This window comes from Ursus arctos, unplaced genomic scaffold (genome assembly GCF_023065955.2).
Source record: "Ursus arctos isolate Adak ecotype North America unplaced genomic scaffold, UrsArc2.0 scaffold_4, whole genome shotgun sequence".
Taxonomy (NCBI): domain Eukaryota; kingdom Metazoa; phylum Chordata; class Mammalia; order Carnivora; family Ursidae; genus Ursus; species Ursus arctos.
In genome coordinates this window covers 90,984,611-91,001,074 of record NW_026623056.1, presented here as the reverse complement: position 1 = coordinate 91,001,074, position 16,464 = coordinate 90,984,611, and the positions used below count along the sequence as shown (strand labels likewise).

The 16,464-nt window shown below is 57.5% G+C and overlaps 1 protein-coding gene across 1 annotated transcript in view; it reads left to right on the top strand.

Annotated features, from left to right (window-relative positions):
- Nucleotides 1–16,464, top strand: part of PRDM15 (PR/SET domain 15) — a 66,125-nt gene that overhangs the window by 24,042 nt on the left and 25,619 nt on the right. The window contains 7 exon segments of the mRNA XM_026499728.4: nt 4,981–5,082; nt 6,448–6,672; nt 8,813–8,942; nt 10,311–10,492; nt 10,690–10,784; nt 11,165–11,252; nt 15,015–15,182. Of these exon segments, the coding sequence (XP_026355513.2) occupies nt 4,981–5,082; nt 6,448–6,672; nt 8,813–8,942; nt 10,311–10,492; nt 10,690–10,784; nt 11,165–11,252; nt 15,015–15,182 (990 nt within the window).

Genomic DNA, 16,464 nt, shown 5'->3' with positions numbered 1-16,464 from the left:
GGGGCCCGTGGAGCTTCAGTCCCTCCCGCCCAGCTGTGAGTCTCTGGGGTGCAGCCTGGGACACGTGAGGCTGCCGCCGCGTGTCTGTGGCCTGCAAGTGCAGCGGGTCATATCCTTGCCTGATGCCGCCAGGGCACCCCCACCTGTTGTTACCACAGTCACTTGCTCAGGGGGAGAAATAACCCTCTTTCCTCTGACGCCCCCCAGCCCCCATCACTGTAGGATTCTGACCAGAAAATGGTTTCCTTTCTATTGTGAACACGATGTGAAGCGAAGAGGGTCTTAACGTATTTGTAAGGCTCTGGTCTGTCCCAGGTGGTTGCGGCTTTGTGACCTGTCCCCCCACAGCCCCACCGCCTCTGTGGAGCCCACCCGTTGTCCCGGTGCCGGCAATGTGAGGAGAGGCGTCTGTGAGGCTGCCCAGACCTAGCAGACCTTAACAGGCTCAAACAGCAGATGGGCTGCCTCACAGCCCCGGAGGCTGAAGGCCGGCACCACGTGTCGGCAGAGCTAGCCAGTTCCTTCTCGAGGCCTCTCCTGGCTTCTGGTGTTGCCAGCAGCCCTTGGCGTTCCTTGGCTTGTAGATGGCTCACCCCGATCCCTGCCCCTGTCCTCACGTGGCCTTCTCTTCCCTGTGTCTGTGTTCTCCACACCAGTCCCTGGATTTAGAGTCCGCCCTACTCCAGTCCGACTTCCTCTTAATGATGTCTGCAAAGACCCTCTCCAGAGATTGTAGGCGGATGTGGATTTCAGGGGGGGCCACTCTTCCACCCACTATGGGCTGGTTGGGGGCGGGGGGGTGGAGCCGCTGACAGTGCCCTCGGGGAATGTCGGTGGGGAGCCAGATGGCCAGACCGCCTGCACTCAGCTCTGGTGGCCAGGGAGGGCTTGCCACCCTCCAGATATTTGCAGAGGAAGGCTGGGAGCTGTGTGGGGTGTTCTTTATTTTGGTAGTGAAGGCCAAGGAAGAATTTGGAGAGACCCACAGCTTTTCACCCAGCTGCTTGCAAGCCCACCCTTTAGGATTTGCTGAAACCAGGTACCTGGCCCGGCCCCGGGGAGGCACGGACGTGTCCCGCTGGGCCAGGCGTCACTTTGGAGTGTGGTACGGCCGGGCTCACCGGTGCTACACAAGACCTCCGGGATCTTCCCCACCTGGCCTTCTTGCATTCCGGATTCCTTCCGGCCTCGGCGGCTGTGCGTGTGCCCCGGGCCCAGCCAGACTGCCCGTGGTGGTGTGAGTTATGAGAGGCTGACCTTGTCCTCCTGCTCACGACTCTCAGGTCAAAGTCCGAGCAAGGCTGCTGCTTCCCTCCCAGAGTTGGCAGTTCTGTTTGCTTTTACCTCCGGGAACGCTCTCTAATCTGGAGCTGCGTTTGAGAAGGGGGTTCTAATGAACTTAGTCTGGACTGTGTCGACCTGGACAGCAGCCTCCTTTATTCCCCCCAGCTGCCTTCCTGAGGGACACTAAGCTGGCTGCCATTCGTCCTCTGTGTGTGCCTTCTGGGAACACAGGACATGATGGGTCATCATGTCCTAAATGAGTATTTGAATCGGGAAAGCAAATAAGCAACTTAGGCACTCCGAGATCTTAGAAATACTTTTTATGGTTTTTCACTCTGTTTTGGGAGAAATGGCAGAAAAGTATTTCATAGAAATGTAGTGGAAGTTCTTGACTTCTGGTTGGTTGGTAACTGGTTGGTTAGTTGGGTTCCTCATTTCTTACACCTGTTGAATGATGACCTAGCTCGGGTGGTGCTGGTAAGTCCCCAGAGGACATGAGACATCCACCACTGTGTGCGGTGTCTGTGGCAGAACAGTGCCAGGCAGCCATCCCAGGCCGCCGCGCCCTGCCTCCACCACTCTGGCCTCCTGCCCAGCCCCTTCCCAAAGCCCTGCCGCCCCCTTCCCAGGGGTCCCCTCCTGGCCCAGCGGAGCTTCTAGAACCCTGCTCCAGCCCTGCCTGCCCTGAGTGCCTGGGGCCCCGCCAAGCAGTCTCGGGTGTGAGTTCTGGACGCCTCACCCAGCTGAAGCGTTTTGTTGAGAGCCCACCATGCCCACTTCTTAGACAGGAGTGTAGGTGCCAAGACCTGCGAAGAGGGGCCTGGACCAGCCTGAAAGCTGGTCATCTGCATGACTCTGATTACCCAGATCCGACAGGGCGGGCAAGGGCTTAACCTCTGCTTCCCAGCACCGAGGCCTCTGGTCTGCACGCCCTTGAGACCCTGCAGCGGAGTGGAGAGAAGGGGCCTTTTGTGGCCATCACTGTGCCTTGGGCCCGGTAGCGGAGGGGCAGAGCAAGGTGAATGGGCCTTAGGGACCACCGCTGTGTTCTAGAAGAATCGGGGGGCCAGTGGACAGAGAGCTGTCTTCCCACAAATTATTCCAAATCTTTCTTGGTGAGCATCAGAACTGCGGAGACTCAGTAATTTCATTCTGTCTCTTTAAAATTTGCTTCAAAATACATCTTTGTTGTAGAAATCAGCCAATTTGCAGATGGCAGAGCCAACTTCTCAACACAGAGCAAAACTTGGAGGAGCAGACACGTCCTTAAAAAAATAACTTTTCGTATTTTTTTTTCCGGGTAGGAGGTTTACTTTTCACGTTTTTTTCTTGAGCTCCCATTAAAGTTGGTTTTCTTGTTTTGCACAAACGGGCCCGTTGACAGGGGAAGGAGGGCCCAGGAAGCGCATGGGTCAAACTGGGCAGGCACGAGGGCTCAGGTCGGCTGTCGTCCTCAGAGGTCATCATCCGATTTTCAAAAACTACTTTTTTGATGAAAAAGATAAAATGTACGCACATCTATAACATTTGGAAAGCTATTTTCAATCCCCATTCTAATGACTCTCGGCATTTTTGACTAGTAGTTTACAGAGTTTTTTAAAAATCAGCAGTTATGTGTAGTTTGTGTCTTAGAAGACCTGGCAGTTTTCGGTGCCCTCCGAGCGTTTCGACAGAGACGCCCAGTTGTGTCAGCCGCGCCATAGCCGAGGTAGAGAACATCTCCTTGGCCCGGGGGGTTCTTGCGGTTCCCTCGTGCGGCTTTGCGCTCAGGCCCCTGGCGCCCAGCGAGCTGCCTTCTGTCCCCATAGCCGAGCCGCGTCTCTCCTGGTCTCCAAGAAAGCCCGCGATTTCGCACAGGCGCGGTCTCACTGCGCGCGCTGTTCTCTTGCTCGCTTTTGTTTCCGGACGTCTTTCTGACTCACCGTCCCCCACCTTAGGTATCTACCCTCCCGTCCTCCCTGTGGCATCGCCTGTGGCCGTGCGGCGTTACTGTTGCTTTGACGAGTCTCTCTTGTGAGACGTTTAAGTGATGGGCCATCAAGAACTAGCTTCTGATTGTTGGCTCATTTTTGTTCTTAAAAATTCTGATCTTTTAGCGATAATTCTTGGAAAATAGAGTCTTCCCTTGGCGCGGGGACAGGGGTCACGACTGGTCCTTCTCGTTGGTCCTGCCTGATCACTGGCCTCAGAGCACGAGTTGAAGAGGTTTTCTCGTGTCAGGTTAGTTTGAGTCCCATTCACGGGAGCGGGGACCGTCCTGCCAGAGACGGCAGCCCCTTGGGACCGGAAGAAGTGACCTGGATTCACGGATGTCCTTCCAGCTAACCCACTTGTCATCCCTTCCTGAACCCGTCACATGCAAATGTCTCCTTCCCTCTTTCAAGCCACGTGTGTTTGAGAAGGTGAACGAGAAGCGGGAATTCAACTCTGGCTCCCGCTCATCCGTGATCTCGTCCTGACGGTCTTCACGCGGTGGGTTTGTGGGGGGCGAGGGAGAGCAGAGGGCGGCCGGCCTGGAGCGTCCCCTAAACCGCGCTGCTCCTGCAGTGCCTGCTCCGGACCCCTCTGCTCTGTGTTCGTATAACCGAGCATTTCTCACCACACTCACATTTTCCCCTTCTTCTCGTCTGAGGAGGACTCAGAAAATAGACACCAACAGTTGTAGGTAGGGGTGGCCTGCATCGTTCCCTTGTGGTCTCTGCAGCCTCATCGCTCGTTTTGGAAACAGTAAGAGGTGTGCTTTGTCCCTGCATGGAGCCACGTGCAGTTGGGACTGTGGGTGATTTGTTTAAGGACGCAGGAGTTTGCTGAATGAGCGGCCCCTGGGGTGTCACGTGTGCTGGGTCGTGAGGCTCAGCACAGGCTGTGCGGTGGCCAAGTGGGAGTGGTGGCGCGGGTGTGCGGGGCCGCCCGCCGGGGCCTGGAGAGACGGGCTGGGCCAGGAGATCACGACCGGAGGCTCGCTGAGAACGCCCCCAGTTTTTAGGTGCCACGGGAGCATTAGTAATATGATGAACAAAGGCGGCTGCAGGTCCCGTCTGCACGGCCAGTGTCCCCTGTTCCATGAACCCTGCCCATACGTCTTTGGGGTGTGAGGAAGAGGCGCTGAGAGCCCGGCCCGTCACAGCGGCCACCTGCCCTGGGTCGCCACTTAAATTCTAATGCAAATTAAACAGAATTAAAACCTCGGTTCCTCAGGGGCACTAGCCGCAAGTGGCTGCCGCCCCAGAGAGCACGGCGTGTTCAGAACGATTGTGTCATCATGTAAAGTTCTGCGGGACGACACCGGGCCTAGTGCACACTGACGGCCTGTCCCTCGTATGAGCCACAGACAGACTGAGGGATTCTGTTTGATCTGTAGAGTGTTTTTCTCTCGAAGGTTTGTAAAGGGATGCATCTGGTCCCACTGGCCCGGCTTCTGGGAGGGAGTCACGTTTCTGTGACTGACCACAGACCCCACATTGGCCGCTCCAGTGCCATCTGTCTGTGCTTGGTTTCCTCACGTGTGAAATGGGGGCATCTCTGGGGACCGAAGGAGTGCACGCGTGTGAAGCCCCGGGAGCAGGGCCGAGAGGGGAGCTGTGCTTACCGCCTCCATAGCGCGGCCCAGGCGGACAGGCATGCCCCCCACCGCCGCGGCGCTGGGCTTCGGGGCGCCCTCCTGCATGCGTCACCCTGCCCTCTGCTCTTTTGAAGCTGCAGGCACCCCAGAAAGCAGCCAGGCCGTGGAGTCCGAGCCCAGCCAGTGGGTGTGTAAAGTGTGTTCCGCCAGCTTCCTGGAGCTGCAGCTCTTGAACGGTAAGTGCTGGTGTGCACGCGGGGCAGTGAGTCACCTGGGAAGTCTGGGTGGAGTGGGCTCCAGTTGGCGCTGTCACTTCCATGCCGTCCCTTTGGACAGGTGGCCGCGCAGGGCTGGCGGGATGTTCCCTGGCTTTGTGTGAGCAGCTCGCTCCTGGGCCACCATGTAGACCCCAGCCATGTCCCCCAGAGCTGCACATGCGTGAGCACCCCAGGCTCTCCGGCAGCTCACACTTGGACCCTTGGCCTGGAACAAGGCCTCCACCGCGTGCCTGGCACCAGGGCTCTTGCTGTCTTTCTCTTGGGCTCTGCGGCGTTTTACAGCTCGGGGCGGTTAAGCTCGGTGTTTTCTCCAGTCTTTCCAAGTGTGTTCAGCTGGACAGGCTCATGGTTGGCTTGTTCTGCTGTGTGGCCAGACTGCCAGTCCCTTCCTGTGACACACGTCACGTTCTGTTGTGTTACCTTTTCAATTTTCTTTCCCTCCCTGGACCCAGCTCCTTGAGGGCACTCACCCAGCACGATGGCCCTAAATGTGGAACGAACAGAGAAGTAACAGCCCCTTCATGCTGGAGGCCTGAGCTGAGCCGGTGGAGATTTGCACTGGGGAGAATTGGTCCCCGACCCGAATGTGCGCACAGGCGCCGTCTGTCGCTTGCGTGTCGGTCCCCACCTGTCTCGTGCGTTGTCCCCCTCGTCCTCCTTGCCACAGCACTGCCGTCCAGCCGGTCTGGGCCTCCACTGAAGGGAGTTTGTCCGCTCTTGAACTCTGTACCCGTCCCTGCCTGCCTGGCTCCTGGGGTTCCGTAGTTATCTTTTCTTGGGAGGTCTCACAGGGCTTTCTTCAGCTGAAAGTAAAGCAAAGATTTTTTGCTTTTGTGCAGTGTTTTTCAAGATAATATTATTTATCGCGAGTTGAGTATTTCTCGGTATTGCTCTTTAAAGGCTTCATTCTTAAGTAATTGTAGTATGAATTCATCATAAACATTGGAAAATATAAGTAAGTATAAAGAAGAAAAGGAACATTGCCCGTAGTGTCACCGTCTGGAGACTGTACCGTGATGGTAGACCCTTCCACACTTCTTCCTTGCACATACGTGTGTATGCGTGCTTGTACTTTTTATAAAACCGTGTGCATGGTAAGCCTGCCCTGGTTTCATCACCTAATTTAGCTTTTAAAATAGTAGTCCCCTGTTTGGTGCAGTGAAAATGCTTTTATTTTCAAAAGCAGTGGAAATAAAGTTTATTTGCCTGTGAGGGGGCACACTCTCATCAAATGAAGGTAAAAACAAACAAAAATGGGGTAGGGAGTGGGCGTACTGAGGGGCTGCCTCACCGTCCTTGTGTGCTTGCTTCCCTCTTCTGCAGAGCATCTGTTGGGTCACTTGGAACAAGCCAAAAGCCTTCCCCCCGCCAGCCAGCATGAAGCAGCACCCGAGAAGGAACCAGATGTGCCCCGGGGGGAGCCTCCTGCGGTTCCCAAGAGTGTCAGTGCCACCAAAGAGCAGAAGAAAAAGCCTCGAAGGGGGAGAAAACCCAAAGCATCAAAACCTGAGCAGCCACTAGACATCATAGAGGGCAAGGAGCCAGCAGGTGAGGGCTGGTCCTGAGGGGAGAAGCCAGCAGGTGAGGGCTGGTCCCAGGGGAGGAGCCAGCAGGTGGGGGCTGGTCCTGGAGAGAGGAGCCAGTAGGTGGGGGCTAGTCCTGAGGGGAGGAGCCAGAGGTGAGGGGTGGTCCCAGGGGAGGAGCCAGCAGGTGGGGGCTGGTCTTAGAGAGAGGAGCCACTAGGTGGGGGCTGGTCCTGAGGGGAGGAGCCAGAGGTGAGGGCTGGTCCTGGAGAGAGGAGCCAGCAGGTGAGGGCTGGTCCTGAGGGGAGCCAGAGGTGGGGGCTGGTCCTGAGGGGAGGAGCCAGCAGGTGAGGCTGGTCCTGGGGGAGGAGCCAGCAGATGGGGGCTTGTCCTGGGGGAGGAGTCAGCAGGTGAGGCTGGTCCTGGGGAAGGAGCCAGCAGATGGGGGCTTGTCCTGGGGGAGGAGCCAGCAGGTGGGGGCTGGTCCTGGGGGAGGAGCCAGCAGGTGGGGGCTGGTCCTGAGGGGAGGAGCCAACAGATGAGGGCTGGTCCTAGGGGAGGAGCCAGCAGGTGAGGCTGGTCCTGGGGGAGGAGCCAGCAGATGGGGGCTGGTCTTGGGGGAGGAGCCAGCAGGCGAGGGTATCTTGGGCTCAGAGACTTATCAGTGGGTGAACTCAGTGCAGAGAGGCCAGGTGGGGGTGGAACCTAGCCTTCCCTTTCAGCTTGAATCAGCTCTTTAGAGCACAATTCCCATGTAACGCAGCGGGCACTGCAAAGCATGCAGGTTGTGAACACTGACCAGCGTTCCTCCTGTGTCACCAGCGCCCCGACAGGACAGAGAAATATGGCCATCTCCCCAGACTTTCCTCCTTGGCTTTGTAGGAATCGGCCTTGCCCCTCCTGGGGTTTACGTGCATCCGTCTTTCCATGCCCAGCGTCTTGCTCGTGGCACATGAAGCGAGACTCACCCACGCTGGGTTTCTGGCTGCTCCTTCCCCTTTGCTGCCCAGCGGAGTTGGTTCCCATGTGAACGCTCCACCGTCCGCTCCTGCGGCACCTGTGCGCGGGCTTGTAGCTTGCCTCCAGGCCTTGGCTGGGCCCCTTCTCTGTGATGGTGTCCTCAGTGGAGTTTGGAGGGACTCTGACCCACTTTCTTGGGAGTTCAGGGCCCGTGGACCCTCGGTCCTCGTGTGGCTTCTGCCAGCACCACCTGATACTAGAAGACTCACGGGGTGGGGGTGGGTTCTCACCTATCGGGACCAGATGTGACGCTGAGACCTGGGTCCCCTCGCTGTCTGCGTACTGACCACTGGGTGCTTTGGTATCTGGTAGAGCCCTTGTTTCCTTTTCTGAGAGTGAGAAGAAATGCTTATTCTTTCCCGGAGTGAAAAAGTACTCAGAGGGGCAGCATTCATGTAATACTCCGGGGCAGTCCCGGCTTTACCGGCTCCTGCAGCCAGCTCTAAGTTCGTGTTCTCCTCGGGCTGATAGACAGATGAATGATTTAACCCTCCCCTCCCCGAGCAGCGCCCTACTTCTCTTTACACAGGTGGAGAAGACACGAGGGGCACCGAAAGCTTAAGTGATTCTTTCTCTAATTATTAGTTGCATTAGGAAGACATAGAGCAGACAAAGTGGTAGAAACCAGGAGCTGAAATTTTTTGTGTTGTTTTCCCATATTTATTTGTCCAGGGGTTCAGGCCAGGATACCTATTACTCCAATTATTTGGCATCTGATTCTCGTACAAAATGATTATCTGCTTTTAAACATACTCATGATGGCTTCTCTGATTTTAAAAGTTAGTATTTCCAAATCTCTGTCAGGACTCATTTAATAAGTGAAAAGATCCCACCGTGTATCACAATGTTCCAATTTTGGTTGGTAGGAAAAGGGACTGAAATAGTGTTTTAACGTGGTTTTAGGAAAAAAATCACAAATTATAACTCCAGCGTCAAGTTAGGGATAGCATTTTGCTTTTCTAAACGGGCAAATGCGTGGATTTCAAAATAGCACTAGTTTCTCTTCTTTCTTCTCGTGTCTATCTTGCGATCGGTGCCTACGACTCTGGCCTGGCCGCGGTCCACTCAGGTGCGTCCTCCTGGGTGGGTTGTGATCTGTCCCCTTCCCTGGTGATGACATGGCCCGTCCCGTCCCCTTCATACAGAGCCAGTGGCAGAGATCATTACGGAGGTCCCGCCGGACGAGCCTGTGGCCGCAGCGCCGGACGAGCGCATCATGGAGCTGGTTCTGGGGAAGCTGGCCACCACCACCGGCGACACGGGTTCCCTGCCCAAGTAAGTCCTGCCGCAGCCCTCAGGGCCCCAGTGTGGACAGCGCACCGCCCGGGCGGGAAGGCGCCTCCAGCAGGGAGACTGGCTCACTCCTTGGTGGGGGCGGGGGGGGGGGGGGCGGCTTGGCCATGGGTGAGCTTGGGGAGCAGCAGGATCGTTCCGGAACTCAGGAGCAGAGTCGTACGTTCTCCGAAAATGATTAAAAGCAATTTTTTTTTTTTATTGTAGTGAAACCTACATCACCTAAAATTTACCATCTTAACCACTTTTAAGTGCCCAGTTCTGCGGCATTAAGTCCTTGCATGTAGCTGTGCGACCTTCACCCCCATCCATGTGCAGAGCGTTTTCATCTTCCCGCACTGAAGCTCTGTCCTCCTTAAACACTAACTTCCCCGACGCCCCCTCCTACCTCTGCCTCTGCGAAGACGGGGGTACCTTGTAGGCGGGCGCTGTGTCTCTAGGTTCCTCATAGGAGTGCGGCCGCGCGGTTTTGGTCCTTTCGTGACTGGCTGTCTCACTCAGCTGTCGAATGGACCCCCCGGGTTAAGGCCAGATGTTGTTCCATCGTGTGGATATATAGAGACCCTGTTTTGTTATCCATCCCTCTACCAACGGGCACCTGTTGGCTGTTGTCAGCGAGGCTGCTGTTATAAAACAGTGTTGTATTTGGATTTCTGTCGCTTTAGCACCTTGCTCTGTGTTTTTCTTTTTTTTTTTTTTGCAAAGAAGGAAAATATTTTGTATTTTGGTGATCATTTTTGGGTTAATCTTTGCTGTGACGCTGAATAAGCCGGTGGTCATTTTGGGGGGCCTTTTTTGGAGTGCCTCTTGTACTTCTCACAATGTGCCTGGTCCTGTTATTTCTGGAACCTGTGCAGATACTGACAACGGGAACCAGCGTGCCATCAAGAACAGAGTCACCTGGTTCCCTGTCTACCCTGTCTTCTTGCGCAGACGATTTCTGTGGCTTACTGTCGGAAATACCTTTCGTAGGGAGAAGAAATTTTAAAAATCAGGGTCATAGAAAGTATAAAGGGGAATAGAGAGGCTAGACCACATGAGAAAAACTGCACAGCCAGGGTTATTCTCGGCACAGACTGAGCTGAGAGCTTCCTGGTGGCCCGAGTGAAGATGCAGTCAGGTGTGTGGCTGTACAGAAAACATGGATGCCATTGTACGTTCACGGTGTCTGTCCTGTCCAGATGTCCCGGAGGCTGGGTGGTGCCCGAGTACCTTCCCTCCTTCCCTTCTTTCTCGCATGGCTCTGGGAAGGTTTGGAAGGAGCACTTACCAAGATGATTGTGACCTTGGACTTTTTCTCCAAGGACACAGTCTGCCCCCGTCTCAACGGGTGTCTGTGTGACCTGGCAGGTACCCGCATCATCAGAGCACCACCATCACCCTCAAAAGGAGCCTAATTCTGTCGAGCCGGCACGGCATCCGGAGGAAGCTGGTCAGGCAGCTGGGGGAGCACAGGCGGGTCTATCAGTGCAACATCTGCAGCAAGATCTTCCAGAACAGCAGCAACCTGAGCAGGCACGTGCGCTCGCACGGTGAGTCCCTGCGCAAACGCCCGGGGAGCACCGCTGGAGGGGCCCCCTGCCGGCGCATGGGGAGGGGCTTCCCTGGCCAGGAGGCGTTGCTGAGGACCTCGCAAACACACCCAGCCGCGGACCCGCTCCAGAGGCCGCGGGCGCTGCCCCAGTACACACCTAGAGTTGTGAACCAGCTTTTTCTTGGTGGCTCTTAGGCGACAAGCTGTTTAAATGTGAGGAATGTGCCAAGTTGTTCAGCCGCAAGGAAAGTCTAAAGCAGCACGTCTCCTACAAGCACAGCAGGAATGAGGTGGGTAGGACCCGGCTTGTGGGGCTGGCGTGGAGGAGGAGTGGGCGGTTGGCAGGACAGGCTGCCGGGAGGGAAGATGCAGTTGCGAGGGAGGAAGAGGGGAGGGTGTGGGGGCAGGGGTGGGCGACAGGCCGTGGGAGGAGGCGGCGGGGTCCCTGGGGCTGGCGTCTGCCCTGCGGTCCCTGAATGGGGCATTCTCCCGGGGCACCTGGATGGCAAGAGTGAAAACGTGCTCATGTTCCTAAACCGCATGGGAGAGGAGCAGAGAGCGGTGTGGACCGTACGCACACGGAAGATGCCAGAGCGCTGGTCGGGGGTGCATGCTGATGGGGGGCGCCCCCCGGCCCTCCCCCCGCACTAACAATGCTGCCCTTCACCAGGTGGACGGCGAGTACAGGTACCGGTGCGGCACTTGTGAGAAGACCTTCCGCATTGAGAGCGCCCTAGAATTCCACAACTGCAGGACAGGTGAGCGGGCGCCGCGCCACGCGGGTTCTCAGGTGGCCGCGTGGAGACCGTGGCACGTTAGAACACACCATCTCACGTCTGTCCTCTGCCTGTATTCGACTTGCTCCTGAGCAGCTGTTATGATCCCGAAGGAGATGCGGGTGGAAACTTCCCATGTGAAGGGGAGCGTACCTTCTGCCGTTCTCTTAGTCTTCCAGGGAACTGTGGGCGCCCACATCTGCGGCTGTTGTGAAGCGGGGTGTCGTGACGCAGGGGGGTGAGCAGAGGAGTGTTCTAGGACCACGGGAGAAGTACCTGCAGGAGGGGGTGATGGCTTAGGAGGAGCGCTCTGCCTCACCGATGGAAGGGCCCCCTTCACCGTCCGCTGTCCGTGAGCCGCAGAGCCTAGGACAGGCCGAGGTTGCCGCCCTGTGTAGACCAGTTTCGCTCTGAGCCCACTTCTGTCCCCCAGATGGAATCTCACTCACTCGTGTGCTTGGACAGGCCTGTGGCCGACGGGCCTCTGTGGGCCTGGGTGAGCATGCCAGGCCCCGTCTGGTTGAGGTCACGCTCCCCCCAGCAGGAAGCAGATGCCGTGGTGGGTGCGGGAGGGTCAGGGAATCCTAGCATGCCGGAGAGGATGGCCCAGTGGCAGTGGCCTTAGAGACCTACCAGGGTGGCCCTTGGTTCTGAACTGCTGTCCTGTCGAGCCATCTGTGTTGGTTCTTGCCCCCCCCGCCCGTCTCTCAGAAACCCCTTAGCCAGCACTAGTGAAACCTCCACTGCCCGTCCCCACGGGTGGCCAGCACCTGCTCCCCGGCATCCATGGGCTGCCTTTGTGTGCTCGGGTCTGGGGCTCCTGTTTGCAGCCGTGGCCTGTCTCTTCATGGTACCTTTTGCTCCCGGGGCTTCTCCGCGGCGGCATGGCTCGTCTCTCCTGAGCTCTGCCAGCTCTGCGGCATCCGTGGCCATGGCATGAAGTGGTGGCCTTGGAAGCTTCCAGGTGAACTGGCAGTGTGCTGCACCCCCTGCATTCTGAGCTCTGCACCCCAAGAGCCCCCTCAAATCTGGGGGAGATGCCCCCACTGCTTCCATTGGTGAGGGTCTGTCTAGAGCCCTGACTGCGTGTGTGGCCAGAGTCGGAATGTGGCCGCCTGTGGTTCTGCAGGAGCCCCCGTGTTGTCCCCGCGCGGTCCGGTCCCATGCCCTCCGCTGCTGGGGGAGGTAGACTCTGCTTTTCCTCTTTTATCTCAGTTTCTCTGGACACAAACGAGCAGAAAGTAATAAAAGAAGTCCGAGCAGCTACTGCTGCCCATCAGCTTACGGTTCTGTTAAACCAAGCATTTTATTTCATTATATAGAAGTAATAGGGCCACAGGGAATTAAAATACATTTTCTCTCTCATTTCCAAAGTTACAAGTTTCGGATGGAAAACAAAGAATAAATCTGGAAGCTGAGGTCCTTTGTGTAATATATTGTTTACGTCCCCTTGTACTTTTCCACAGCATTCATGTTAAGGGACTGTGTCCTCCATAGACCATTAAGCCAAGGATTTCTACGACGCAGGGAGAAGCTTTTTGAGATGTGTAGACTGATGGGTTTTGCTCAAGCGTTTGCTCAGCAGGACCTGTCCCGGTAGCTCGTCTAAGTGGTCCTCGTATTGTCCTTGACCATCCAGGCAGAGCTAGACAACAGCACAGGCTCACGCCCAAGCCCTCGAGCAAAGCATGGTCTGTTAGCCTCCTGTGCAGCCGGCTCCCCCAGAAATCCACCCCCCTGTGACCCTGCACCTCCACCGGCTCCCCCAGAAATCCATGCCCCCCGTGACCCCGCACCTCCACCGGCTCCCCCAGAAATCCACCCCCCCAGTGACCCCGCACCTCCACCGGCTCCCCCAGAAATCCACCCCCCCCGTGACCCCGCACCTCCACCGGCTCCCCCAGAAATCCGCCCCCCCCCAGTGACCCTGCACCTCCACCGGCTCCCCCAGAAATCCACCCCCCCGGTGACCCCGCATCTCCACCGGCTCCCCCAGAAATCCACCACCCCTTCCCCAGTGACCCCTCACCTGCACCGGCTCCCCCAGAAATCCACCCCCCCGGTGACCCCGCACCTCCACTGGCTCCCCCAGAAATCCACCCCCCCGGTGACCCCGCACCTCCACCGGCTCCCCCAGAAATCCACCCCCCTCCCAGTGACCCCGCACCTGCACCGGCTCCCCCAGAAATCCACCCCCCTCCCGGTGACCCTGCACCTGCTCCCCCAAAAATCCAACCCCCAGTGACCCCGCACCTCCACCGGCTCCCCCAGAAATCCACCCCCCTCCTGGTGACCCCGCACCTGCACCGGCTCCCCCAAAAATCCAACCCCCAGTGACCCCGCACCTCCACCGGCTCCCCCAGAAATCCACCCCCCTCCCGGTGACCTCTCACCTGCACCGGCTCCCCCAGAAATCCACTCCCCCCTGGTGACCCCGCACCTGAACCGGGTCCCGAGTAACAGGCGTTAGCTCGTAGGTGCGCATCTTACGGAAGCATAAACGTAGACCTCGAGGGCAGGAGGTTTGTTGGCGGCAGGTTACTGTTGGGACCAGGGGTCTGTCTGGCTTTCTGAACTGGGGACGTGCCTGTGCCACGACAGGGAAGGCCACCTGTGCTGTGGCAGGCTGGGCCCGGACAGCCGGGCCCTCGGGATCGGCTGGAAGGGGCTTCTCTGCCTGCACTTGCTGGCACTCGTGACACAGAAGGCCAAAGCCCAAGGACAGCGCTGCACCTTCCACGACTCTCGGGCCCCGGGACGTGGCCACCTGCCCGGGAGGGAGGCTCACCTGTGCTGTTTAGTGCCAGCCTGGGACTGGTGTGTGTGAGAGTGGGGGGTGTGAGTGTGGGGTGTGTGTGAGAGTGGGGTGTGTGAGTGTGGGGTGTGTGTGAGAGTGGGGGGTGTGAGTGTGGGGTGTGTGAGTGGGGGGTGTGAGTGTGGGGTGTGTGTGAGTGTGGGGGGACTGTGGGGGGGGGGTGAGTGGGGGGGGTGTGGGGTGTGTGTGAGAATGGGGGGTGTGAGTGTGGGGTGTGTGTGAGTGTGGAGTGTGTGTGAGTGGGGGGGCTGTGAGTGTGGGGGTGTGTGAGAGTGGGGGGGTGTGAGTGTGGGGTGTGTGTGAGAGTGGGGGGTGTGAGTGTGGGGTGTTTGTCAGAGTGTGATGTGTGTGTGAGAGTGTGGGGGATGTGTCTATTACAGAGAGACCTGGAAGAAGACAGTTCTGTGAACAGTGGGAGAGCTTGGGCATTTGTGCATGTGGGCCAGGACAGGTGGCAGAGAAGGGACAGGTGGCAGGTAGGTGGAGCCTAGGGTCAGGGGAGTGACACAGTTTCCTCTGAGACCAGGGGTCGGGGCTGCGGTCGGGCTAGGTGCAGGGTGAGGGCCCAGACTGGTGGTAGTTCAGGCCCGTCTCCTTTCAGCGAGTCAGCCCCAGATGCCGCGGGAGGCGTGTGGTGCAGGGGCGAGGTGGGGGGCGCTGAGTGTGGCCTGGCCGGGCCAGGAGAGGAGCGGTGTTTGCGTCCCTCGGCGAGGACCAGCGGGCTCGGGCCCCTCGCGTGCCGCGCTGCGTGGTCCGGTGCTTGGCCGAGGGTGGCCGCGGCGTGGCGGTGCCGTCCCCGGGCCCTGCGGCTCCCCTGCCGCTCTGCCTTCCCCCCGGGCCTCGTCGCCGTCCCCACGGCCAGGATGCCGACCCCGTGTTTAGTGTCGTTTACCTAAAAGTTGCCATGTGTCTGCTTGCTCTCTGGACAGATGACAAGACGTTCCAATGTGAGATGTGTTTCAGATTCTTCTCCACCAACAGTAACCTTTCCAAGCACAAGAAGAAGCACGGGGACAAGAAGTTTGCTTGTGAGGTCTGCAACAAAATGTTCTACCGCAAGGACGTCATGCTCGACCACCAGAGGAGGCATCTGGAAGGTGAGCGCCGCCGCCCTGGGCGCCAGCCCGCCGAGCAGGGACGGGGACGGGGGCGGTGCAGGCGTCTGCCCCGCCTCTTGGGCGGTTGGCGCTGCCACTGTCTGCGGAGTTCGGCTCGGGCACGGAGAGGTACCGGCGGGGCTTAACAGTGTCTTAGCGGGAGCACTTGGAGCCATCCTGAATGTTCCATGGTGGGGAAGAGTTAAGGAAACAGGACTCTCTATAGGATTGAATGCTGTGCCGTCCCCGAAAGCATTGTTTTCAGAGTCTTTTATTATCTTGAGAAAATGCTTTTGATATGACAGAAAGGGAAAAAAACAGCGTATGAAATTGGTCTGGGGTATACTTTCAGCCTCGTGCGTGGAGCAGAATGTTCTGGGCAGACCTGTGGGCGAGGCCTTACATAATTCCTCATGCTGTCTGTGGGCCCCGGGTGGCCCATGCTGTCTGCAGCAGGGGTGCTGGAAGCTTCCATCCATGTGGGGGGCTGACAGGAAGCCAGCTGCAAGGAGGAAGGCGGGGGTCCGTGGGCTCAGCAGCAGGGTGGTATGAGGGTGCAGCGTGATGAGGGGTGAAGTAGGATGGAAATGGGGGCATGGCCATGCGGGACAGACAGGAGCCCCGAGTGGGAAGGCACCTGGGCGCCAGGTGTGTGCTGAGCGCCCCCGCCCAGCCTTTCTTGAAGGACCAGCTCAGACAGACCCTGTTTAAATTGGCATTTTCGTTGTGATCATCCTGATTATTCCCCTAAAAGCCTCTTCTCCCTTGTGGACCAGCCCTCCGTAGGCAGCACTTACCGACCACAGCTCCTTTCTATAAAAGTTTGAAAAGAATTATTTGATAAAGAATTACAAATAAAGTACGTGCTTGTTGAAAAAGAAAGCAAAGCTGTGTGTAAAGTGTAACTGTTGCACACAAGTGTGTGTGTATAGGTATCGTTGTGCCTTTCCAAAGTAAGACGAGTCCCAGCCTATGTAAGTTTTGCCCCCACTTCTGTGCCTGGCTGTTGTTCACGTGGCTTCAGGAAATCCACCACTGTTTTTCTCTGTGACCCATTGGGTGGTTCGCTTGGGCCTCTCCAGCCACACTTGGTGGCCACTTGGTGCCTGGATGGCCCTGGGCAAACCACTGTGCCTCAGTTTCCCCCATAGGCTGGTGGGTGGCTGAGCCAGCCCCTGCTCGTAGAGCCCCAAGCCCTAAGTGCCCGCTGCCGACGTCCTGCCAGAGTCAGTGTCTCCTGACAGGCACCTGGGCTGTATTTTACCACTTGATTTTACCATGT